Genomic DNA, 27,765 nt, shown 5'->3' with positions numbered 1-27,765 from the left:
CCAGCTCTTGAGAAAAACAGAGAGGGAGAGGGTGAGTAGACCCTTTTTTTTTTTTTTTTTTTTTTTTTAAATAAACGTGGAATTCCTTTTTAAGCTACCCAATGTAATATGAAATTTGTTTGCTTTTTATAGATTGTTGTACACCAAATTTGTACTCTTAGACCCCTTTCACACAAGTGGACCGATTGTTCCATAGAGGGCAATGGATGGCCCGATTTGGGTCCGCCAAAAAAATACGTATTGTGATGGATTCTAACCAACATTTTATACAATTGGGCTGTATTTTATTTGTTTGGTTTACAAGATAAGCCAGATATTATACATCCTTATAATAATTAAGTAGGAAAATCATGTTAAATTTTTAACTCCATTGATTGGATATTTAAAGTCACTGGTTAATCCGAGTATTATACATACCCTCAGTGGCTTATGATTTACAGAGCTCAACGTGACAAATGTTTACGTCATAAAACCCTTAAATATTCTTTAGCTACATGGTGTTCAAATACTTCTGCAATGTAGCCACAAATGTGTCCCAGGACCACACACGATTAAGCCCTTAATGAGTGAAACATGTTAGAGGAGCTTTCCTGATGGGTGGAGAGCCAGTTGAAGCCATTTTGTGATTCACTATATTGGGTGTGCTATCCAGAAACATTTGTGGGTATATAGTCAGGCTTGACGTAGTCTTATTAGTGACCCAGCAACCAGCAGCAGTATTTGAATGGGCCCGTATATCTGACAGGTGCATGTTAGTGGTGCTGTTTTTCATTAACTTCTGCAATGTAATCATTGTAGATGCAAAATATCTAACACTAAGTGTTTTCTAACACAAAAAATAAAAAAAAGCACAAAAAAAAACAAAGTATCTTTCGGATACTTTTTGCATGAGGATGCTAGTGAAATTAAAGTTCTGTACATATTGCTGCAGACACTTTCCTTGCGCCTGCAATAATCTTTGTTGGGTTCATCGAGTACTGCTAATTGGTCCCATTACAATTATTTTCTTTAAGGGCTCATTCACACTATGTGCGGTGGCCTGTGTTTTTTTTATTTTTTTTTGTTTTTGTTTTTCTGAATTGGTTTAAAGGCAAAGGACAATATTGCTGGTGTGGTGTGCGGATTTTTTCTAGAAATGCTGCATTTTTCTGCTGCGCGCTGGATGACACCGCATGCCACCATACTGCAGTGCAACGCACTGCGCTGCTGTGTGGAGACATGGATGAACTGTCACTTTGAGCACTTCCAATAAAATAAATCATGCCCACCGCCTCCTCAGTGCAGATCACTGCAGGCAAAAGTAACACTAAAACTGAGGGTTTAGCATACAGGCAGTGTTAACGAGTTGTTAATATAGTAACTTTTTTTTTATTTTATTTTTTTTATTTGCCTTAAAGCAACACTGCTGAGGAAAAAAAAACAAAAAAAAAATGCTAAAAACTGTCTGCAAGAAATGGGTATTATGCTCATCTCTTCGGAATGGTCTGCGTTGTGACCTTTGCTCTTTTGAACCGATACAGTCCTGTGCCGCGTACACACGATCGGACATTGATCGGACATTCCGACAACAAAATCCATGGATTTTTTTCCGACGGATGTTGGCTCAAACTTGTCTTTCATACACACGGTCAGACAAAGTTGGTTGGAAATTGCGAACGTCAAGAACGCGGAGTTGTGTACACTCGATCACAATTTACGACAACTGATTTTCTTGTCGGAAAATTTGAGAACCAGATCTCAAATTTTGTGTGACAGAAATTTATGATGGAAAATGTCCGATGGAGCCTACACACGGTCGGATTTTCTGACGAAAAGCTCCCATCAAACATTTTCCACCAGAAAATCCGACGGTGTGTATGGGGCATTAGAATTTGCAGCATTTGACAATTGTGAGAGTGTTGGATGCCTGCGTCGCCCTCTGCATGCTGTGCCCCTATGTTACTACAGAACATAACAGCAAGGTAGGGACCAGCGGATAAAACAACGGGCGGGCACAGGCATTCAGCACTGCCAGAAGATTCCAGCAGAGACTCTAGTGCTGCAACAAAGCAATGATCAGCGGAACAGACTTGTTATTCAGGGGACTGTTAAGATTTCTTTGGCCGATGGCAGGGCCTCTTAAATATCTGAAACACAGGAAAGACCGCAGAGCAGGTCAGGGTACACTTCATATGCCCAGTTAACCGTGACCTTCTAAATAATTACTACTAGGATTTTATCATGTACAGGCATTTTGATGAAGTGCCACATCTCTTCTGCTGGCCATACACCTAGTGATCCAGTTCATTCATAAAACATTGGTTTACACATTTGATTGTACCTAGAATATAAGCAGTTTTCTCCACCAATTAAATCCCTTTCATCCTCTTTTATAATACAAAATGATTAGATAACGTAAAAAAATTGTGATTGTTTAGGTGAACAATCGCTCAAAAGAGTTTCTGTTGGTTTGTTTGGCCACCATTTCAATCAATTCAAAGGAGCAATATTTGTCAAATTCTTCTGATCTAACCAATTTATGGATGCACAAAGGGATAATTTGAAGGCAATTAATCATTTCTGTCATGAAAATGATTGGTGTGTTTGAAGCAAATTTAGTTTTATTTAGGTTTAGTAATCATATTGAAAGGCAGTAGCCTAAAAATGCTTTTTAGGCTAACACTAGACTTACAATTATGCATATTATTGTATATTCATCACTCTTTCATTTGTCCAGGTAAGGTATCGGTCATGGCTATGTTCTGTAATTAAGGGATAACTCCATTCACTCGCCTATGAGCAAGGCAAGGTGTGCTCACAAGCCCTTATGCCTCCATTTTTTATTTTTTATTATTTTTTTTTACTAGTTCACTTGCATTATGTGCCTTGGGGTCCCAACAACCTGCCTTGGTTGTCAGAGCTCCCATATGATCCAGGACTACAAGAGGAAGGCCCTGTTGACCACTGGGGCCTAGGCATACCTGGTGGAACTGGGGTTTGGCAGCAAGCCATGTGTAAATGGCATACTTAGTGGAATTTAATAGGGTTTTAAAGGGATTGTTCTGTTAAATTCTGTTAAAAAGTCAACCACCCATTGAGTGGGTGTGCAGCTCTTACTGACATCTCTCAAAGTTTTCTACTGTCATTTTCCAGAGCCATCTACCATAACTTTAGGGAAGGTAGTAATCTACAAATTCTGGCACCTTTGCTGTTTGAAGACCGCCTTGACTAGCTCATTGAGACTGCCAAGATTTGCCCATAGCTGTATTCAACATTTCATGGCAGATGTTCTTTGATACCCATAGGTGACATCTAGCGTAGACAACCATTGTTACATGTGCCTGAATAACTTATACCAAGCAATTGCCAACAGCACATCAGTGAGCTCTCACGCACAGGCTAATGCACTAAGGCAGGCCATATATGGAGCAAATTTCTAGTTGCAGTAAATTTGCACAATTCCATCAACACAGATGGTGTTATCAGGGGAATCGGCAATTGTCTTCTCCTTGCTGGGGAAGCCCGTGATTATCACTAGCAGCTATAGCATCCGTTTGCAACAATCGCAAGCAAATCCAGCAGGCTGGTTGTTCCCAAGTTGATCGGTCGATCAACTTGGTACATTCAGCCTGCCCATTAACCATATGAAGCTTGGCCGGTTCCTGTTAAGCCAGTCGAGATACGTACAGTGTATGACCGGCCTAACCGCTGTGTGTGTATATAGCTATATATGTTTCATTTTTATTGCATCTTTCTGCCAGAGAACAAAATACTTTACAGCCCGATGATTTTATGTGTCAGTACATGATAGTAGCTAAGCATATGTTTTTATGTTTTGGTGTGTTAACCAGTTATTATACATGTATATTATATAAATAATCTGCTTTATAATGCATGTTAGAATTTGTATAAAGGTGGTCTTTGTATCCTGAAATGATTTTTGCATTGAAATTTATAATTCAAAATGCTGTTTTTTGTATGTTTTAAAAAGGTGTTGTGTTTTTTTTTTTTTTTTTTTTTTTTTTGGGTTTTGTTTTTGTTTTGAATACGAAATAAAAGTGTGCTCTGGGCAGCCTAGCATAGGAAAAGTGTGCAGTATATGATAACTTAGGCATGGTGGTGCACTTTTCAGTAAAATATTTATGGAGATATTCTCTACTTTAAAAAAAAAAGTAGTCTTTGGCCTTGTTCAGCAAGCTAGATGGCAATGTGCAATGTACATTAACCCTTCACAAATCAGAATGTATGTTTCATTGATTGTTGAAGGGCTTTGGGCTTGTGTCAATGACATCAGTTTGATATCCATTTTTAGATGCTTCTGAAACCATCTAAAATTATCTGACATTGCAGTTGACCTCCTTCTGTTTTGCTTCAATGGGGGTTTTCATTCCTTTAGATTTGTATGGGAAAGCAAAACTTGCTTGAAGCGAGCAAAAGCCCATTAAACACTGGCCTTATACCTGCCTAAGTTCTGTCCATTAGAAACATTACATATAGCATTATGAATATTATTTTTTTTTTTTTTTTAAGGATTTTTATATTTGGATATATTCTAGACCAGCCTTTCTCAACAATGGTTCAGTGGAAGTCTAGGGTTCCTCCAGAGCCTGCTAGGGGTACCTTGAGCAGTGAGCACTTGCCTTGCTTTTCATGCCTTTTATCTTTTCAGTTATCTCTAAGCCCTTGTACACACGGTCGTAGAATCCGTCGGAATGTGTCCTATCGGACCGTGTTGTCGGATAATCCGACTGTGTGTGGTATGCATCGGACTGATTCCGACGGAATATCCGTCGGACCCAATTTTCCAACTTGTTGGAAATATTTCCCGACCAACTGTTTCGATCGGACATACTCCGATCATGTGTAGAGAATTTTGATCGGACCAAGTGCCACGCATGCTCAGATCAAATTCCTACATCAAAGCTATTGGCTACTAGCCTGAATGTAGTCCCATCGTAACGAAATTACGTCATCACGTTCTGAATGATCGGATTTTTCGACAACTTAGTCCGACGGTGTGTATGCAACGGTTTCGGACAAAATCCGACGGATTTGGTTGTCGAAATCTCCGACCGTGTGTACAGGGGCTTAGAGGATCGATCTCCTCATTGATGCCCACTGTAAGAAGTATTCTTAATCCTGACAATGAATAGAAGAAACATTCTTCCTATTCATCAACAAGTAACTTTTCACTGACCAGCAAAAAAATACAGTTGTATAAAGCAGCCCAGGGTTTCAAATACACTAAGTATGCCACATTCCTAAGGGCCGGTTCACACAGCGAGGCGCGGCGAGGCGTCTCCGACTTGCCTCGCCGCGACCTGCGGGGACCTCAGCGGCGACTTGCAGAGGACTTCTGTATAGAAGTCAATGCAAGTCGCCCCCGAAGTAGTACAGGAACCTTTTTTCTGAGTCGGAGCGACTCGAGTCGCTCCTCTCAGAACGGTTCCATTGTACAGAACGGGGGCGACTTGCGGGAGCGAGGCGAGGCTAGTCGTGTCGCCTCGCATCGCCTCGCTGTGTGAACCGGCCCTTATTCTTTTATTTATTCTTATGCCTCAGCTTCGGGATGTTTTTATAAACGACAAACAATGTGCATAGCGAACCACCCAATAAATGTGCATGTACGTTCATTTTGTGACTTGGGCACAAAATTTATAAAAGTGCATGTTTATTCACTCTGTGCAAATGGCGCAAAAAAATGATGTGCACTCTGAAGTGTTATTTCAAACTTTTATCTTAACATTTGTCTAGCGTTTGTTAACCACAATAAACCTCAATCCCTATATGTTGTGGAGATAATAGGGGTAGTAGTTCAGTAGTCCTAATATACTTCCTGTCCTAGAGTGACAACGCTGTTCCTTAGTAGATACAGTACAGCTGGGAGGGTTGTCACCTTGGGACAGGAAGTGTGGTACTGGCAGGATCAGGAAAAGAAAATGAATGCAGCCACTGTAATCTTGGGTTTGGGTACACTTATTTTTTTATATATATATATATATATATATATATATATATATATATATATATATATATATATATATATATATATATATATATATATATATTTTTTTTTTTTTTGTTTTTTTAATTTTAATTTTTTTTTTCAACTTATCAACACACAATTATTTACATAATTTATTTATGAACTATTTTCATATTACTGGGTTTATTAACCCTTTAATACTTTGCCAGACCAAGTTGTTATCTAAGAAGTTTGAATTAATTTGAGTTATGTTTTTAATTATTTTGTCTTGTGTTTACTGTCATTAATGGAATCCTCTCCAAAAGATAATATAATACATTTGTTCACAGCTATGCATCAATGCTGTCAAATGCAAACACGCTCAAAATGATTACAATGACTAGTCAGTTTTCAGGAAGGCAATTACGGTAAAGCTAGCTTATCTGTCAAATAACTGCCACAACCTCATGTGCTGGTTAAATGTTTTTCATTGATTTAAAATGAGCAAATGAGCAATATCAAATTGGGCCACTAGATGGGGTCAAGTATCATGGAAAATTCCTATGTTACTTAGTGCCTTCTAGTGGCCAAATGCTGTATTTTCTGTTTTTAAATCCATGAAAAACATTCATACAGCACGTGAAATGGCCTAATAACACTAGTTAATTTTTCTGCTTTATTTGCATAGAGTGAATAAACATGCACTTTCACTGGGCGGACTGCTATGCAACTTTTTTTATATATATATATATAAACAAAATATTAATGCACTGTTGGTTGTAGATACAGTAACTATTTCAGGGGTTCCAACTTGTTAAGGTTGAGAAAGGCTGTTCTGGACTATTACGCAGAGCATGAACCTTTTTATGCGCCTTTTATATATCTGTAAAACTTCATGCAGTACTCACTTGTGTCAGTATTATAATGTATGTTAGCAAGATATGTTTTTTTTTTTTTTTTTTTTTATGTACAATTACATTTTTATTTTTTTTGTTTATGTCCAATGTACAATTAATGGGAAAATATTGGTCGGGGAATTATAGCTAATCATGAAACGAAATCTCTTTAAATAATTTATTTTCAGAATGTTGTAAGATCGTGTCATATCAAGTGTTTACATATTTGATCGTGTTTAACAAATGTATGAATACTAACTAAAACAACTAACTGATTGGAACAACAAACTGTCATCAATGTTTCTTTTTTTGGTATGGCTTTATTTTTACTGTTATGTAAAGTGGGTCTATCATTAGGAGCCCTTTCCCACTGGTCTGCTTTTCCTGCACGTTCGCCCTGCACAAGGTAAACCCCCCAAAAATAACTCTTCACACCAGTGCCCTGCAGGTGCGATGCGTTTTGAAAAGTCCTACATGTCGCATGTTTATTGCTTTGTTTCAAAATCACACCAAAGACTCACCTCCCATTTAAATCAATACAAAAACACATTGCAGTTGTGTGTTTTTTTTTATTTTTTTTTTGTTTGTTTTTTTTGTGCTTTTTGAGTCACACGTTTTCATGTTTTACAGGTGGATGCTGGGAGGCGAGCAACCACAATGTGCGTTTTTGAGAAAAGCATAGCAAGTTTTTAGAGGCGATTCAGTTCGCATTGTGCGCTATACAAGTATTTCATTCGTTCGTAAGAGCAGTCGGTGTGAAAGGGTCCTAAGATTCACATTAAAGTGGGACCATGGCCAAAATAAAAAATGGCACATATGATGCAAATATGGGAGACATTTTTGGGACTTTAAATGAGGCACATATATATGTGCCTCCATCCCTGGTTCAGATGCACAAAAAAAGAAGGTTGGGACTTTAGATGAGGTTATTGACTATTGGAGGTTAGGTTGTAAAAGCTTTTAATTGGCATAGATAAATATACATAACAATTAAGTACAAAAATTAGTAAAAAAATACATTTATTTATATACACATTCACCCATTGCATGAACATCAAGATAACATGATTGCATACATATTAGCTTTGTAGCATAGAGTATAAAATTGATAAGTAAAGGTTTATCTACACAGACATGTCATCTGAACGGCACATAAGAATATTATAAAAGTATGGAAATAATGTAAACCTCATGGGTTGTAGATAGTGATTCTGAATTGATTCCTATTAGAAGGGATATGACTGCCTCCTAGATGCCCGATGCGTTTTGTGTATAACACACTTCCTCAGGGGCGGATGCTGCATATGCAGTCTGTCCGAGTTAAAGGGTTGAGATAAAGGATTTAACACTGATGGAGGTGCTTACAATGGTCCACTTTTCTCCATATAGTAAAAATCTTTATCCCAAAAGAAAAAAAAAAAATATGTATGCTGTAAGTGCTCTGGAAGTGTTAGCTGTAGATAGGCTTTAATTAGTTAGTCATGCATTTAAAGCCCAGCTAGGAGCTGTTACTGGCCAGATCGCCAGGTGAAGATAAAGGAACAAAAAGCCTAAAAAAAATAAAACTACATCTAGGGACTGCTAAGTGGCTATATACATATATTAATGCTATATATATATTGAAATGCGGGTAATTTTTTTTGCAACAAAGATTTTTTAATTTGCACACAAAGTATTTTTCCTAAGAAATTCATGAAAGTCTTAGGAGCAAAGCTAAAGTTTGGAGAACAATTTCTTAATAACAAGAATTCAACTACAGGGGAGTCTACTTATTCCTTAAACAGGTGTCCAGCAGACAATTGATTCGGCTCCTTTCACACTGAGGCAGTTTTCAGGCGTTTTAGCACTAGAAATAGTCCCTGTAAAGTGTCTGAAAATTGCCTCCTATGCCACCGAAGTGTGAAAGCCCATGTGCTTTCACACTGGAGCGGTGCACTTGTGGGATGTTAGAAAAAAGTCCTGCAAGCAGCATCTTTGTGGTGGTTTGGAAGCACTGTATACGGTGCTCCCAGTACGCCCTGCGTTTCGGAAGCATCGCAACACGGGTGCTTTTAACCCCTTCTTCGGCCACTAGCAGGGGTTAAAAGCGCCCCGCTAGTGGTCAAAAATCACTGCTTAAACAGTGCTAAATCGAGCGGGCGGCCCCAGTGTGAAAATAGCCTTATAAAAGGGTGTTACTTAAAGAAAACCTCTTCCCACTTCATGCTGTCAGCAATGGCACCACATGGAGGAGAAATGTCACAAGGCCTGAGAAAGAAATAAAAGAAATAATTTCTTTACACAAGAAAGGTGAAGGCTACAAGAAGATAAGTAAAGCCTTGCAGATCAGTCAGACTACTATAGCAAAAGCGATACAAAAATTTTACAAAAATGGAACTGCAATCATCTCACGGAGACGTCCAAGCCGTCTACGGATGTTAACACCTCGATTGGGGCGTCTTCTGATGAGAAGGGTTGAAAAAAATCGCCATGCAAGTTCAATGCAGTTAGTTGAAAGCCAAACTGGGGTGATTGTTTCTCGTAACACAATACGGCATACAAGACAGAGGAATGGCATGCATGGGTTTCGTCCACAAGAGAAGCCTCTCCTAAATCACGAGGAGGAAAGGAGAGTCAGTGCCAAAGAAATGGATAATTGTGGATTTCAATTATGAGTGCTGCCGCTCAGTCCTAGTGCATCACTAGTGGATAGTCAAAACAAACCAAAATTTGTGGAATTTCTATAGATTTGCACTATCACAAAATAAATTTTGCAATCTAATGATGATGGACTCCTTATAATTAGTACATATACTAACACCTCCCTACAAATGCTATACCACTACTGGTATATATACATTTAACATGTAATATGCACGTGTTATATATGTAGAAAAGAATGTGCAAGTGTAAAACCAGGGACTAATATACAGAAGTACACCCCTCACATTTTTGTAAATATTTTATTCTATCTTTTCATGTGACAACACTGAAGAAATTACACTTCGCTACAATGTAAAGTAGTGAGTGTACAGCTTGTATAACAGTGTAAATTTTCTGTCCCCCTCAAAATAACTCAACACACAATCATTAATGTCTAAACCGCTGGCAACAAAAGTGAGTACACTCCTAAGTGAAAATGTCCAAATTGGGCCCAATTAGCCATTTTCCCTCCCCGGTGTCATGTGACTGTTACAAGGTCTCAGGTGTGAATAGGGAGCAGATGTGTTAAATTTGGTGTTATCACTCTCTCATACTGGTCACTGGAAGTTCAACATGGCACCTCATGGCAAAGATCTTTCTGAGGATCTGAAAATAAGAATTGCTGCTCTACATAAAAATGGTCTAGGCCAGTGATGGCGAACTTTGGCACTCCCAGATGTTTTGGAACTACATTTCCCATTATGCTCAACTACACTGCAGAGTGTATGAGCATCATGGGAAATGTAGTTTCAAAACATCTGGGTTGTCAAGGTTCGCCCATCACTGTTCTAGGCTATAAGAAGATTGCCAAGACCCTGGAACTGCGTTTCAGGATGGTGGTCAAGACCATACAGCGGTTTAACAGGACAGGTTCCACTCAGACCAGGCAACGCCATGGTCAACCAAAGCGGTTGAGTGCACAACCTCGGTGTCGCATCCAGAGGTTGTCTTTGGAAAATAGATGTATGAGTGCTGCCAGCATTGCTGCAGAGGTTGAAGGGTGGGGGGGGGTCAGCCTGTCAGTGCTCAGACCATACGTTGCACGCTGCATCAAATTGGTCTGCATGGCTGTCGTCCTAGAAGGAAGCCTCTTCTAAAGATGATGTACAAAAAAGCCCACAAACAGTTTGCTGAAGACAAGCAGACTAAGGGCATGGATTACTGGAACCATGACCTGTGGTCTGATGAGACCAAGATAAACGTATTTGGTTAAGATGGTGTCAAGTGTTTGTGACGGACACCAGGTGAGGAGTACAAAGACAAGTGTGTCTTGCCAATGCTTACAGTCGAGCATGGTGGTGGGAGTGTCATGGTCTGGGGCTGCATAAGTGCTGCCGCCACTGGGGAACTACGATTTAATCAGGATTTTTGTTTTTTTCATACTATGATTGCTTAAAGCAGTGAATTTCACTGCTATAAGAAAATATTTTTACTGAATGACACTGTGTATTGTGATTAGATGTGATTGATCACAGCTAACCACATGGTATAAATGGGCTGTGGTTGGCTCTGTCTGTACCATGTGATCACTGTGACCAATCACAGCTAGCAGCACAATTGTATACATTGACTGGCATGAAAGGAAGCCATTCATTGTTTACAGCTGCCATGTGTTCAGCTGTGATTGGTCACGACAATCACATGGTACCTGCAGCGGACCGGTACACTAATCTGTCATCAGCTATGTCCATTGAACACAGCAGGTGACAGATCGCTCCGGAGCAGCCACGCGAGGCACATTCTCAGGGGGATGTCATATGACATCCCCCCAGAACAATAGGGTTCCCGTCCGTTATTTTACCATGGCGCAGACAGCAAGTAGTTGAATTACAAAAAGATATATATCACTTCCCAGGGGAACAAGTTCTTATAGCACTTAGTCCCGTTCAGATTTGTGGCCATGTTAATTCCTAGACACACTCTTTTTGTTTCAATGTTTTTATTAGAGTTTACAGAGAAAGAACAAGACCAGTGAAACGGTTACATGGTACCAAATGACAATGCAAAAATGGTATCAAGATATATAGCATTGCAACGTGAAATAAACAGTAAACGGGTCAGTATAGACTGTAAACAAATGGTTTCACAGGTCTAAACACGCTCTAAATGCTTAATGCCTAATGCTGTAGCTCCACCTCCATTTTGAAGCCCAAATTTATGGGTGTTCCCATGGGGGAGGTTAGGCCAACACAAAGCCATGCCCTCTCTAAGATCACTATTATGAATGAATGTTTATTTATAACAGTAAAAGATTACTCAGAGTTTCCACAATGTGTAACACAGCCCAACAGCATGTTTATTGGTTTGGGTAGAGTATTGAGGGGGTTAAGAGCCCTGCTGGGTTTTTAATTGCTGTCTGTGTCCCGCTGGGGGGGATTCGCTTTCTCTATTTGTCCTGGTGACTATTATTACCAGGACAGTAATTAAGCGAAAATGCCAAATTCTGAGTTGCTCCCAGAACAGGAATAGGGGTGAAATCATTCAGTGGGGATGCCTGTTTCATCAACAACTCCCTAAGAATGGAATATCCCTAATATAGAGCTTTTCTCTCCCTTCCTTTTATATCTCTGGGGCAGGAAATAAGACCCCTTTCACACAGGTGCCTCCGCTAAGCAGAATCCATTTTCTCAGTGGGGGATCTTTCTGCTGATCCCCGCCGAGCAAGTGGATGATGGGTCCTGTCCGCTCCACTGTGCAGAGCAGACACAGACACAATCCCACTTCCCTCTAAAGGTCTATTGGATGGAAATGGATCGCCTGTCTGTTGCCATACGATCCGCCGGACGGATGGAAAATAGGACCACCATCTGTCTATTTTTGGCGGACAAGATCGGATTGGATGGTGGTGGGTGTCAGAAGACGTGTCCACTGACATCCGTTGCTCCATAGAGGAGACTAGAGGGTCCGATCAGGTCCGCCTGAAAAATTTACAGGCGGACCAGATCAGACAGCCCGTGTGGAAGAAGCCTAAAGGGAAATCTGCTCAACAGATCACAGAGTAAAAAATAAGCTGAAACCTAACCTTTACCTCTGCAAAATTCCAAGACATGTATTGGTTTTACATACACCAATCAGTCATAACCTTATGACCACTAATAGGTAAAGTGAATAACATTAATTATCTAGTTACTGCGGCATGTGAAAGTGGGTGGAATATATTAGGCAGCAAGTGAACATGTTGATTCATTTGTTCAAAGCAAAAAAAATCTGTAAGTGTCAGGATTTGAGTGACTTTGACAAGGGCCAAGATTTAATGGCTAGGCGACTGGATTAGAGCATCTCCAAAACTGCAGCTGCTGTGGGATGTTCCCTGTGTGTAGTGGTTAGAACCTACCAAAAGTGGTCCAAAGAATGAAAAACAAATCAGGGAGAGGGTCATGGACAACCAAGCTCATTGATGCACGTGGGCTGGCCCATGTGGCCTTATCCAGAAGAGGAGCTACTTTAGGGCAAATTGCGGAAAAAGTTAATTCTGGTTCTGATAGAAAGGTGTCAGAACACGCAATGCACCTGTTATTGTGTCCATGCTGACCCGTATCCACAGCCAAAAGTGCCTACAGTAGAAAGGTAAGCGTCAAAACTGGACCATGGAGCAATAGAAGATGGTAGCCTAGTGTGATAAATTCAAGAATGGTTTGAGGAACACAGCGGTGTTGAGGTGTTGACTTGGCCTACAAATTCCCAGGATCTCAATTGAACTGAGTATTTGTGGGATGTGCTGGAAAAACAAGTCCAATCCATAGAGGCCCCACCTCACAACTTCCAGAACTTAAAGGATCTTCTACTGATGGCTTGGTGCCAGATAACCACAGCATACCTTCAGATGTCTAGTGGAGCCCATGACTCGACAGGTTTTGGTGGGTGGTCATGATATTAGGGCTGATTGGTGTACACCTTAATCAATTATCATTTTGTGAATTGCAAAACATCGTGACTGGAAGATTCAGGTTATACAGAAAGTTTCTCCTACCTTTCCCCATATGAAGTAACAATTATGAGGTCTTTGTTTTATTCTGGCAATAAATCCGAGTCATGCAATGCTTGTGTCTTCACAGGTTCAAGTGATTTCTATCCACAACTTGGACATTTCTCTCCAGTTTCCATTTGTAGGGACCTATTTGCTCTTTGATGTATTGCATTGTGGAAGTGATACTCAACAGCTGTGTGAGGACATATTAAAGAACGATGGTGATAGGTTCTCTTTGAAGTCAGACTTGTTTCATTTTTCTGTCATTTCAGGCGCAGCAAATCTCAACATCTTGATAGGGTGTACAGACAGCCACAGGCACAATTAAAATGATGCTTATTCACCTCTTGCACAATAGTCATGTCTAGATTTTGTCATAGAGGGATTAAGCCTGAAATTCTTGAATCCTCCCTTATCACTTCCCCAGACTATTATGCAAATACAAGTAAGGGAGGGGGGAGTGAAACTACACTCTGTGCCATCCCTCCCTTATGATGTCCTTCTAAAGCATACTCAATCCGATGTTTTTTGAGCATTTACATGTATGATTTTTATAGCGCTAGAAAAGTCATTCTGCCTATTCAAGGCAAAGTGGTGGACTCTTTGCCTCTTGACCCACTGATATTCAGCCACCCTATCCTCAGTTGGAGTGGGCACTAATATGTCCAGTGTTGGCTGGTGTTGAACGCTAGGGGGCAGTGACGTTACTCCCTTTGTCATGTGACATTGCTCGGGCCTAGCGATTGGTTGCCCATATTCCCCCATTCCTAGAAAAGCTATTGTCACCAAATACAAAGGATGAAGGAAAAGGTGGAGGGATATCAAGCTAAGTGAGTATCAATGAGTTCGGGAGGCCCCTTTGAAAAGACACCTACGACTTTGCAAAAAACAAAAGATTGCCAGTAACTCACTAGGGTATAAACGCAGAAAAGCTCAATATATGGTCAAGCACAGTGGTCCCTAAAAGTCGCTGACTCACCAGTCAAGGTGTGATCCAGGCTCTGCGGTGATCTACGACATGATGTCCAGCCCCTTCCCCCTTCTCCACCCCCTCCCCCCCCCGCTGTATTTTGGGAGACACACGGGTCCCAGAAGACAGCAGGGACCAGTGAGGACACACAGCGCGACTTGCGCATGAGCAGTAGGGAACCAGGCTGTGAATCTTCCTGATCACTTCCTGATTCCCTTACCGAAGATGGCGATGCCTCCACCAGAGAGCCGAGGCACAGATCGGCTTCGGGTGAGGGCATCGCGGGTGCCCTGGACAGATAAGTGTCCAAATTTTAAAAGTCAGCAGCTGCAGTATTTGTAGACTTTAAAAAAATATTTGGGTGGAACTCCGCTTTAAGATAAGGGAACTTTCATACAAAAATTACAATGGGTAAACAATTCCCACCACCAGCACCTTAAATAAGACAACGTTGTCTATTCAAAATTCAGCTGCAACATTCAGAACCGCTCACAAGCACATATCACAATCATAGTCCATAGAGTAGTACACAGGATTTGTTTACTAAAATAAAGATCCACAGGCTGTCTGATCAGTTGTTGAAGTTACTGCCCAGGTTTCAGACTCATATAAACAAATGTGTGGATGTGTGACTCCATGAGTATATCAGTCAAAAAAAGGATCCTTTGGTCACCATTTTACAAACAGCAAACACTTAAAGAGGAAGCAAACCCTGGTGGGTTTTATTTCCTCTTTATTTCCCTGCAAAGGTAAAGCCGGAGTCGCGTAGAAATGGAACAATCGCACCCTTTCTAAAGTGCGCATGCACCGATGACGTCAGCGTACGTGTATATTATAAATATCTTCTAAACCGTACAGGTTTAGAAGATAGAACGGAAGAACGGAAGGCGGCGGCGACAGCGACAGCGGCGACAGAAGACCGGGCCACCGCCTGTAAAAGAGCTATAAGAAGGCGTGGTGGCCCGGCAGAAGAACCGAAGAGGGGGACAAGACCCCCGAAGTCGGGAGAAGAGGCCGGCGGCGGGGAGGAAGAAAGCTGGACTCCCCCGCTAGCAAAAGAGCTACAAGAAGATAGCGGAGGAGTCCGGCGAGAAGACCCCCGAAGACGGAAGACCCCCGGAGCTGTGCAATAAAGTATTTTATCTCGTGTGTTGTGGTTTTTTTTGGTACTTTTATTTTACAGGTGAATGGGTAGGGGTACATTGTACCCCATACTCATTCACATAGGGTGGGGGGCCGGTATCCGGGGGCCCCCTTATTAAAGGGGGCTCCCGGATTCCGATAAGCCCCCCGCCCGCAGACCCCGACAACCAACAGCCAGGGTTGTCAGGAAGAGGCCCTTGTCCTCATCAACATGGGGACAAGGTGCTTTGGGGTGGGGGGGGCCGCGCGGCCCCCCCTTCCCCAAGGCACCCCCCATGTTGAGGGCACGCGGCCTGGTACGGCTCAGGAGGGGGGGGCTCGCTCGCCCCCCCTTTCCTGGCCGGCCGGGTAGCGTGCTCGGACGAGGGTCTGTTGTGGACTTAGGGGGGACCCCCACGCCGATTTTTTTCGGCGTTGGTGTTCCCCTTTAAGTCCATTCCAGGCGGCGGGGCCAGCGACGTCTCCGTCGCGGGCCCCGCCTACCTGGATACCCGCTCGAAATGAGCGGACTTTTCTCCGCGTGTGTGGGCGAGTCCGTTCATTTCAAAAGTAGAGCGGATTGTATGGCGGACTTAGTCCGCCGTATTAGTCCACTCAAAAAGTGCCGTGTGTGGGCAAGTCCGTTCATTCAAAAGTTTGGACGGACTGTCTGTCGGATTGTCTGACGAACTTAGTTGGGCAGACAATCCGCCCGTGTGTACGCGGCCTCAGATATCTAGGGTCTGGTGTTCTCTTTGCTATTGATGTGTGTGTGGTGTCATCATGCCAAGATAAAAATGGCTCTCTAAGGCCCTCAGAAAAAAGCCTGTGGATGCCTATGAGTCTGGAAAGAGATTTAAAAAGTTTGTCAAATTGTTTGAATTCAACCATTCCACCATATTGAAAATAATCTTAAAGTTTAGTAGATTTCAAGCCACTGACAATTTGGCCAGCACTGACTGGCCCATCAAATTCAACTCAAGAGCCAACCATTCAATGCTAATAGAAGTCTCCAAGAACCTCCAATATTTCATCATGGGATCAGTACTTGTCATATTGGGAGACCATAGTTTGATATAATCTACAACTCTAGTAGATTGCAGTTTACACGTGACTTTCCTTCACTCCCATCGGTTAAATGGATCAGTGAGGGAGTGAAAGGAAGGCAAGTATATGCTGCTGGGGAGGGGTACGATAAATTTAACCTGTTGTTTTAGGCTTCATAGGCAAAGAATGGCGTAACTTTATGTGAGAATCGAGCTAAAAATCGATGGCTAGCAGTGGTATCTGAAGACCTCCTCCAACCTCTTGTTTTAAAAAAAATCTGTTTTAAAAGGCAAACCTTTGAAACGTTTTGCTCCAGAATGTTTAAAAATGGATATCACCTACCCCACCTACTTTTCAATAAATGTCACCCTCTTCTGGCTCCTGAGAGAACCCTGCCACTGGACATCAAATACGAAGTGTTTACGCAGGCCCTGATAAAAAAAAGGGGATACAGCCGGATTTTGACCTAGGCTGAAAAGCAGAGAGTGCCGCTTTACAGTTATAAAATCAAGAAAAAGCAAAAAATAATTCTATATTTTTTTTAACGTTTGTGTAAGACAGCGGTACCCAATATCCCTGGCATAGAGAACAATTCCACATGATGTGAACTCACTAGAAGTCCGGCGGTGTGAGCAAGAGCATCTGTTAAGCTGCACGGACTAGGCGGGGACTGAGCGCGGTCAGGTGCAGTAGGCAGAGCAGTCAGGCACTGTGCCCGGTGTTATGGCGGTGACTGATGGCCCACTGATGGTTGGAAGGTGGCAGTGTAGGTTGTGCTTGCTCACTCGCCTGCCACCCACCCCTTACTACATGGCCCAGTAGGCCATGAACTGGGACCAGTCTGCGGCCTGGGGATGGGGAAACAAACAATGTTGCTTTACTTAGTAAAGTTTCACTTTTTAGGAAACATTATTTTTTTCTGTTAGGCCTCATGCACACGAGACGCAGTTAAACGCGTGTTCAGATGCAGTTGGACACTTTTTTCAACTGCCCCTGAACTCATTCAATGTTATCCTATGTGTCCATGCACACAATCTTGTTTTTTGCCGTTTTTATGCAGTTGCGTTTAACCTCGTTTTTCCAGAAGCAAAAAAATGGGTTCAGACGCAAAAATTTCCACGTTTCAGACGCAAAACGCGGCACCCGCGCTTAGCCGCGTTTGCGTTTATATGCGTTTTTAAAGGAACCCAATTTTTTGGACCTGAAAACTCAGAAATATGATATGAGAATGACATTTTGTGACCCGAGTTTGGGGGCCTATATCTTGGGGCCACTTATTGCCAGAAACCCCAAATTCGGTATGCAGACACTGTGTATCTAGCACTACAACATATCCAAATTTGGGGTTCCTATTACCAAGTGACCCTGAGATAGGGGACCCCCAAAGTCCGGTCACAAAATGTCATGCACTTTTCTGCATCAGATAATGACATTTTGCGACCCGACTTTGGGGGCCCATATCTTGGGGCCAATTATTGCCAGGAACCCCAAATGGTATGCAGACACAGTGGAACTGGCACTACAACATATCCAAATTTGAGGATCCTGTCACCAAGTGACCCCGAGATAGGGGGCCCCAAATTCGGGTCGCAAAATGACATGCACTTTTCTGCATCAGAGATACATGGCCTCAAAGTCAACTGTGACCATCTGCGGCAATGTAATTTGGTCATTAGGGTTGGGTGTTATGGTAAGTGGTTGTCCATTAGGGTTATTGTTTAGAATTAAGGGTTGGATTAGGGTTAGGGTTGGTTAGGGTTAGTGTAAGGGATAGGGTTAGCTGTTAGGAGTTAGTGTTAGGGTTTAGGGTTAGTGGTTAGTGTTAGGGTTAGGATGAATGGTTAGGGTTAGGATTCTGGATATTTTAATAAGGCATTAAAAAATATTATACTACCATATACAGCAGCAAAGAATTAAAATATATTAATCAGTACACATTTCACGATAAAAATATATTAAAAAATTGGCCAAATAAATTTAAAACAATTATAAAACATCTAATTAACATAGATTTGCTTTTAAATAAAACAATTTGAAACTAGAAAAAAATCAATAAAAACATATATTAAGATTAAAAAATAAATAATTAACTATTTTAATATTGTTTTATATTAGAAATAATGAAAACATGTTAAAAATTGCCACAAGAAAATTTTAGATATTTTAAAAAAATTGGATAATTTGCTATAAATGGACATTATTTTTTTTTTATATAAAGGACAGAGAAAAAAATTCATCTGTACATCTATAGATAAATATATTTTATAAATATATACACATACCTGATCGTTACCAACAGACGTTCCTCTGGTGACACACTGTTTCTCATATTGGTGTCCATGAATGTCAGACCAGGTTGTACTTTTTCTAAGAGCAGATCAAATGTGACAATAGACATCCGGCTAAAATTAAAAAACTTGTTGGGGTAGGTACGCAGCTGCACATACATGTTTGTGAAATATCCAACGGACATTCGCTGTCCCATCAACGGATGGGTCCAATATCGACGAGCTCTGACTCTGGACCTCTCACGAAATTTGCGACGACGTTGCTGTCTCATCAAGAGCAACATCAGGAGCATTTCCTGACATATATTCAATATGGGATCCATTAAAAAATATATACTACAGAAAGAGAGGTAAATGCAAGTGTACAACTGCTCTCTATGCTGCTGCTGCTCACTCTGATCAAAATAGCAGAAATAGATAAAAAAAAACATGCTTTGAGAGCTTGGGGAGGGTCTACATGATGTTATCTTTATAAACGCTTATAAACGCAAACGCGGCTAAACGCGACATGCAAACAGATTTTTTTGAGCAGAGTTTTCACCTGCGTCTCGTGTGCATGAGGCCTTAGATGGAATGGAGAGGGTTTTTGTGCTGTTAGGTTTTTATTGCTGTCTGTGTCACAGTTCACGCTACAGTACCCTCTCTATAGGGGAGATTTACTAAAATTGGTGCAGCTGTGCATGGTAATCTAACAGCCTCTAGGTTTTAGGTCTCATTCACATTGAATGCAGCTTTTACATCATGCGACTTCATCTGAAATCGCAAGATTTCAAAGCCGCATGCCAGTGCGACTTGGAAGACATCTGTGCAGCTTCACGCACAAAGGTCTATGCAAGTCGCACCCAAAATCGCCAAAAGTAGCTCAGGAACTACATTTTCAAATCGATGTGGCACCGCAAAGTTGACATTGCACTGATTTGAACAGTGTCATTGCCGATAATAGGGTCTCACTTGTCATGCGATTGGACCTGTCCAATCGCATGACACATCACTTCGGTGTGAACTGGGGCTTATTGTCAAAGCTTAACTGAACACACTGAAGTTAGAAGCTGATTGGTTACTATGCACAGCTGCAATAGATTGTGTATGCACCAGTTTTAGTAAATCTCCCCCAATGTGTCATGTTTACCGTTATCACAGATAGTGAAAAACAATCCCAAATTTTAGGTTGTCACCAGAACAGGGATAGAGGATAAATGCTCCAATGGGAACACTAGTTCTGGTGATGATCCTGGGGACAACCATAGATTCCCTAACTTTGGAGGGATTTCCTATCACTTTCTGCTGTGGCTGTGGCTAAGGGACACATGCCCAATAGGACACATGTAATAGGATGCTTGTATTATGTACCATGTTTAAGATGTTTTTTGGTTTACTGTTAAAGAGGAAGTAAACCCTTCCAAACAACTTGGACCTATAGGTAAGCCTAGATTAAGGCTTACCTGTAGGTCCAAGCAATATCTCCTAAACCTATATGGTTTAGGAGATATTTGCCCGAAAATGGGCACCGCTGTCTACGGCGCATGCGCCGTAGACAGCGGCGCGCAGGCGCACTAAATGGCAGCGGCGGAGCTGCGAGACGCGACTCCCGTGCGCATGCGCGGGAGTGACGTCATCGCGGCTGCGCCGCTGTGATTCGTCGGAGCTGCGAGACGCCACCAGCAACATGGATGCGGCGGACTACAGGGGACAGCGGTGACTTCGCTGGCTCCTGTGTCAGGTAAGTGACACATAATGAGCTACTATGCGATGCATAGTAGTCCATTATGCTTTACCTTTGCAGGGAAAAAAAGAGGAAGTAAACCCATCAGGGTTTACTTCCTCTTTAAGGTTCGTTACAGATGATGTCTTTAAAATATTCCTACTGAAGAAGTGGTAGTGTCCACAAAACATGTAGAGGATAATAGACTCACTACGAGGATTAATGTGTTATACGCTCTGGCTTCTATGTATCAGTGAGGGTGTCACGTTATTAGGGCTATGTGTGGTTTTATGTATAAATTCATTTTTGTCAATTTGTGATGTATGTTTATTGATCAATACATCTGGATATATTCGTTTTTAGCATTTGTGTTATTGAAATACTACCATAACTTTTAATCTACTCTGTATGATGGGAACCGAGATAGTCCATTTCCTCCCTTTGCGGGTGACCATTAGAGGTGGTGTGCAGGCTTTTTCTATTGTAACATTAGGGTGATGGTACCCCCTCTTATTGCTTATTTGATTGATTGCATACTATAGATGACTACAGTTTACTGTATTCAGAGATTCCTTCATTTAAACAGGTTTTTGCAATCAAACATCAAAAGTCATGCAGCTTCACGTGTTGAAACAACCTTGAACTTCAGGACATATGATTGGCACTACTCTTCTATTTTTGGTACACCTCTTCAAAGGCATAATACTTTGTTATTTTTCCTGGACGCTCCCTAATTTAATAATATTACTGACAAACTGGTTAGCTTACTATGCCTGTAATCCACTTTTAAACGAATCGCTTTTGTGAGTCATATTTAATGACGTGAAAGACAGGCCCATAACTAGGAAGGAAGTGAAATAAGTGCAGGGACTACATGACTAAGTGAAAGGGGAACCAGACAATGTGGGAGGAGTAAGAAAGCTCCAGTTGGAGATCTGTATTTTTCGTAGGTGAGCTTCCCTCCCTCTATCCCACCCATTTTTTGATTCTGGTCCTTCTTGATTTAGGTCAAAGCAGATGTTGGCTTTTTGTGGCCTTGAAGGTAATGTAAATCTGGTGTTTTTGGGACAATAGATGGGGACCAATCTAAAGTGTGGTGTCCTCTAGTTAGTCCGTATGTATCTGAGATCATCTAAATAGTCCCCAATGTGGTGTTTTGCGGCTGGGGGCATTACATAGCTAACTGGTGCCACAGACACATGGATTTGGTACAGTTATTTGGTGCCTTCAGTGACTTGCAACCTTATTTGATTTGTCATGTTATGTTTTGTTATTTAAATTGTATGTTATTGTCAGGGCTGGGCTCAGCTCTTCCTTCTAAAAGCTGGCCGCTCAGCTGTCGGCTAATTGCCAGCTCCTTTCTCTCCACAGTGACTCACCTGTTGTTTATATCCTGCTCGTCAGTCCTGCCTACTTAAGCGATCCAGTCCAGATAATCTCTGCCTTCACCTTGGTCACATATCTTGAGATGCTCTCCTGTGTTCCTGTTAAAGACTTGCTTGGCTGACATTCCTTCTGGCTCCAGATCCTGCTTGCTCTTCTACTACGCTCATCTCTTGCTCCCTGATGTTTTGGCTTGTCTGGCTATCTGTTTTGGTTCATGAACTCTGGCTATTTTTTGACTACGTTTACTCTGTTTACCTTTTTATTATTATTATTATTAAACAAGTACGATTTAACTGTTTTTCTGCTCAGTCTGAGTCATGGTTTCTGACAGTTATATATAATAAAAGGCTATTATGGCTATTTAAACTTCACTCTAGATTAGTGTGTCTTCTTATTAGGTGGCATGAGAATGGCAAGTGAACCGAACAGAGTGATAAAGAAGCTGACCTCTGATCTACTCTGGTCAAAAATAACAAGAAAACAAGAACATTTATGTATACAGTCAAATATTAGCATAATCAGGGGTGCACCTACATTGGTCACAGGTGTCACAATTGTGACCTGAACCTGTGCTCCAGGGGGCCTGTGCGACACCCCTGTACATCTGGACAAGAGGGGTGGCAGCATACAGAGGAACCGATCCCCTCTATTTTCCATCTGCATCTACTCAAAGTCCACTTCTCCTCTTCTCCTTCCTGCAGGCATTCAGTGGCTGCAGGAGGAAAATGGATGTGATTGGTTCCTCTATTTCCTGCCAGCAACCACCCCTCCTATCCAGGTCCTGCTTCCCCCGGCCCCCTGTGTGCTCTCCTGGTCTCCCCTCAGCCCTGCCACCGGTGGTTTTGGGTATGTGTCTGGATGGAGCGCAGGGAAAGAGGCCAGTAAATATATAATTTACTGGCCCCTTCCTTTCTTGAATAGGTACAGAGAGTGTTTGGTACCGATCTCTGATTCTGTTAATTTACAGTGAGGGAAAAAAGTATTTGATCCCTGCTGATTTTGTAGATTTGCCCACTGACAAAGAAATTATCAGTTTATAATTGTAATGCTAGGTTTATTTTAACAGTGAGGGACAGAATAACAACAAAAATATCCAGAAAAAATTTTTTTACAAATTGATTTGTATTTTAATTAGTGAAATAAGTATTTGATCCTCTATCAATTAGCAAGATTTCTGGCTTCCAGGTGTCTTCTATACAGGTAATGAGCTGAGATTAGGAGCATTCTCTTAAAGGGAGTGCTCCTAATCTCAGCCTGTTACCTGTATAAAAGACACCTGTGTCCACAGAAGCAATCAATCAGATTCCAATCTCACTACCATGGCCAAGGCCAAAGAGCTGTCCAAGGATGTCAGGGACAAGATTGTAGATCTACACAAGGCTGGAGTGAGTTACAAGACCATCGCCAAGCAGCTTGGTGAAAGGGTGACAACAGTTGGTGAGAATTTTTGCAAATGGCAGACACAAAATAACTGTCACTCTCCCTCAGTCTGGGGCTCCATGCAAGATCTCACCTCATGGAGTTTCAATGATCATGAGAACAGTGAGGAATCACCCCAGAACTACAGGGGAGAATCTTGTCAATGATTTTAAGGCAGTCGGGACCATAATCACCAAGAAAACAATTGGCAACACACTACGCCGTGAAGGACTGAAATCCTGCAGCGCCTGCAAGGTCTCCCTGCTCAAGAAAGCATATATACAGGCCCATCTGAAGTTTGTTAATGAACATCTAAATCATTCAGAGGAGAACTGGGTGAAAGTGTTGTGCTCAGATGAGATCAAAATCAATCTCTTTGGCATCAACTCAACTTGTTGTGTTTGGAGGAGGAATGCTGACTATGACCCCAAGAACACCATCCCCAATGTCAAACATGGAAGTGAAGACATTATGCTTTGGGGATGTTTTTCTGCTAAGGGGACATGACAACTTCACCATCAAATCTTGGGTGAGAACATTCTACCCTCCATCAGAGCATTGAAAATGGGTCTTGGATGGGTATTCCAGCATGACAATGACCCAAAACACATGCCCAAGGCAACAAAGGAGTGGCTCAAGAAGAAGCACATTAAGGTCCTGGAGTGGCCTAGCAAATCTCCAGACATTAATCCCATAGAAAATATATGGAGGGAGCTGAAGGTTCGAGTGTAGTGGGACAAAATCCATCCTGAGATGGGTGCAAACCTGGTGGCCAACTACAAGAAATAGAAACATCTGACCTCTGTGATTGCCAGCAAGGGTTTTGCCACCAAGTACTAAGTCAATGTTTTGTGAAGGGGTCAAATATTCATTTCACGCATTAAAATGCAAATCAACTTATAACTTTTTTGAAATGCGTTTTTCTGGATTTTTTTGTTTCTATGTCAGTGGGCAAACGTACAAAATCAGCAGGGGATCAAATACTTTGAGGCATAGTAGACTATGTTTAAGTTTGTGAATAAACGGGAAGCTCTGTACAGAGCTATTCCTGTCTATTCATTCTGTGCAGCTGAGGTTCAGAGATGGAGATTAAGGCCGCGTACACACGCGGGGACTGTTCGGCCAACTTTGTCCGCTGAACAGTGTTTCGGCGGACAGTCCGCCCATGTGTGGGCGTTCAGCGGACAGTTTCAGCGAACAGTCCGCTGAACAAGGTTTTTCGGAATTTCCGAAAAACTGTCCGCTGAAACCTTGTTTCAGCGAACAGTTCCCTCGTGTGTAGGTTTGTTCGACAAACTAAGTTCCGCGCATGCTCAGAAAGGATTTACACGCCGAAAGTTATAATGCAGTGTATAGGACGTCGTATTTTTCGTCCCGTCGTACGTGCCGTTCACGTCATCGCGCACGGTTTCAGCAAACTGTTCGTACGTCGTGTGTGGCCATGTCCGTCCATGCTAATTTTGAGCGGACTGTTTGCCGAAACTGTTTGACGGACAAAGTTGGCCGAACAGTCCCCGCGTGCGTACGCGGCCTGAGAGTTGTCTGTCTTAATGTGGAACTTTAGTAATTTTTTTTAAGTAAATACCTTATACAGCCCACTTCCTGTTTCTTGTCAGGAAAAAAGCCTAGACTTATGACATCATACGCAGCTCTCTCTCTCACAAGAGAGTTTGCCAGGAAGAGCTGCAGAACTGGAGGTGTGTCTCTGTGTGTCTGTGTAAATCCAGGAAGCGAACCGACAGCAACTTCAGCTGCCAACCATTAAAATTATTGCAGCCAGACTCAGTGGAGGGAAATTTCTGCAGCATATTTGGCTAGTACAGAATCACAGTATATATAAAATAATATGCAAAGTAGTTGGAGGGAAGTTTCAGAATGGCAAAGATTTTTTTATTACAAATTATGTGAGCAGACTGCAGTTCCTCTTTAAGGGCTGTGTCCTCAATCTCTTTTTTCGTTCTTAAAGATAAAACATCAGAGGTCTATTTAGACCCCTGATATTTCACCAAAGCCCTCTAATGGGGCTTTTAAATTTTAAAAAATACAATTGTAAAAAAAATGAAGTACCATCCGCCACTGGTACCAGGGTCACAAGGGGTCGCACTTGAGACCAGGCCCTAGCATTCCGCTAACATGGCGTGGGGCCCAAGATGCTGCAGAACATGTGAAAGGGTCCTGCTGTGGGACCATAATAAAGGGTCCTGCAGTGGGAGTAAAGGGTCCCAAGATCAGTGGGAGGTGCACCAGCTGTAGGTTGGGGGAGCTCTTCATGGTTTCTTGAACCAGTGCTCTGAAGGTTCTAGTCAAGCCTCTGAGTATAGTGGTTGATGATTTTTTTCTTGCACCATATGTGTCAAAAAATTTGATCAGTGTCATTGCCCACCAAACAGATTTTGGGGACTGAGGCTGCTATTTTAGCTGCTGGCTAGTTGGCTGTTACGGGTGACACAGGGACCCTTCCAAAAATGAGGCCTATTGACCACAAGACATTTGATGGCGCATGGAACTACAGTATCTAGAATAAGTGGCATCACAATCTCTTGAAGGCAGAACCCCAGCCAAAGCTTTGTTTCTGGTTTTGGATAGAGTGGGGAAGGGTTACAACCTCTGTCAAATTTGTATTTCTTTTGGTGTCCCTGTAGGGGAGGACCACCATCTCTAATTTACATGGTGATTATTGTCACCAGGACAAAAATTTAACTGGAATAACAAATGATATGATTGCTATTGGAACAAAAATAGCAGGGAAATCTTCAAATGGGGGCACCTCTTCAAGTGCTTCTTTCCAATATAGGATTTCTGCTCACTTTGGGAAGACGCCCACTTACTTTCTATCATGTTCAAGGATAGAAAGTAAAGAAAAACTTACCCAATTGGGTCACAGACACCAGTCAAAGTCTCCAACCCTCCAGATTTTAGATTTTATCAATGTAAAAAAAAAAGTTTTCTTTAATGCAGGACCTCAGAAAAAAATATTTCATGGCAATTTCAATATATTAGAACAGTTTATAACACAAGTTATAAGTATACATCCACCTAACTTTTTTATAGCTGTCATGTAACAATGCTGTTTTTTTTTATCCTATTTTTTTTTTTTTACCCTAACAATCTGTTAGGCCAGATTAATTTATTAATTACTTTTGTAGCGTATTTTATCTGGGGTTACAATTTAATATTATAGTAAACCCGTTGGATTCAATATCTGGTATCGGATTAGCGAGACCTTGGATAATCCCTTTCTGACTTCTTCTCCCTGTTTACTGTCCTACAGATGTCTTAGCCCTTGTACACGCGGTCGGAGCGTGTCGTCGGATAATCCGACTGTGTGTGGTATGCATCGGATTGATTCCGTCGGAATATCCGTCGGACCCAATTTTCCAACATGTTGGAAATATTTCCCGACCAACTGGGCCGGTTGGACATACTCCGATCATGTGTAGAGAATTTTGATCGGACCAAGTTGCCACTCATGCTCAGATCAAATTCCTACATCAAAGCTATTGGCTACTAGCCTGAATGTAGTCCCATCGTAACAAAAGTACGTCATCACGTTCTGAAAGATCGGATTTTTCGCCAACTTTGTCCGACCGTGTGTATGCAACAGTTTCGGACAAGATCCGACGGACAGAATCCGATGAGCAAAATCCGACGGATTTGGTTGTGGAAATCTCCGACCGTGTGTACAGAGGCTTACACTTAATTTGAGATATGCCACATAACATTTATAGTATATTGCTATACAATACGTGTGCTTCCAATGCCCCATACACACAACCACAAAATCCATCTGATTTTTTCCAACCACAAAATCCATCTGATTTTTTCCGACGGATTTTGGCCGAAACTTGTCTTGCATACACACGGTCACACAAAGTTGTCGGAAAATCCAATCGTTCGGAATGAGGTGACGCACAAAACGTACAACGGGACTGCGTAAAGGCCAGTAGCCAATAGCTTTTGTATCCAAATGATTTCTGAGCATGCGTGGCACTTTGTGTGTCGGAATTCTCTACACACGATCGGAAAAAGTCAGATCAGATTTTGTTGCCGGAAAATTTTAGATCCAGCTCTCAAACGTTTTCCATCGGAAATTCCAACTAAAAAACACTAATAGAGCGCACACACGATCGGATTTTCCGACAACATAATCCAATCTGACTTTTTCCGTCTAAATTTCCGACCGTGTGTATGGGGCATTAGTCGTATGTCTTTACTTGATTGTCCTACTGATTTTTATATATCCTGCAGATGCGTGTCACTGTATAGAGAATACTATTTTGCACCACTACGAAGATACTCTGATCCCTTGTTGGAGATTTTTTCAATAGACAGATTATATTAT

General features: G+C 41.7%; 1 protein-coding gene across 2 annotated transcripts in view; it reads left to right on the top strand.

The window, feature by feature from the left end:
• Nucleotides 1-22,375, top strand: part of TRAPPC6B (trafficking protein particle complex subunit 6B) — a 47,140-nt gene extending 24,765 nt beyond the window's left edge. The window contains exon 6 of one of the 2 annotated variants that reach the window (XM_077463399.1): nt 21,990-22,375. In XM_077463399.1, the coding sequence (XP_077319525.1) occupies nt 21,990-22,036 (47 nt within the window). In that variant the 3' untranslated portion in view covers nt 22,037-22,375. Of the gene's footprint in view, nt 1-13,577; nt 13,715-21,989 lie in introns of those variants that run through there. The other variant, XM_077463398.1, reaches the window with a different exon arrangement.
• Nucleotides 22,376-27,765: the final 5,390 nt, after the last annotated feature.

Source organism: Lithobates pipiens, unplaced genomic scaffold (assembly GCF_037356315.1).
Source record: "Lithobates pipiens isolate NorthernLeopardFrog02 unplaced genomic scaffold, aLitPip1_a1.2 Scaffold_30, whole genome shotgun sequence".
Classification (NCBI taxonomy): Eukaryota; Metazoa; Chordata; class Amphibia; order Anura; family Ranidae; genus Lithobates; species Lithobates pipiens.
This window is presented reverse-complemented; position numbering and strand designations above follow the sequence as displayed.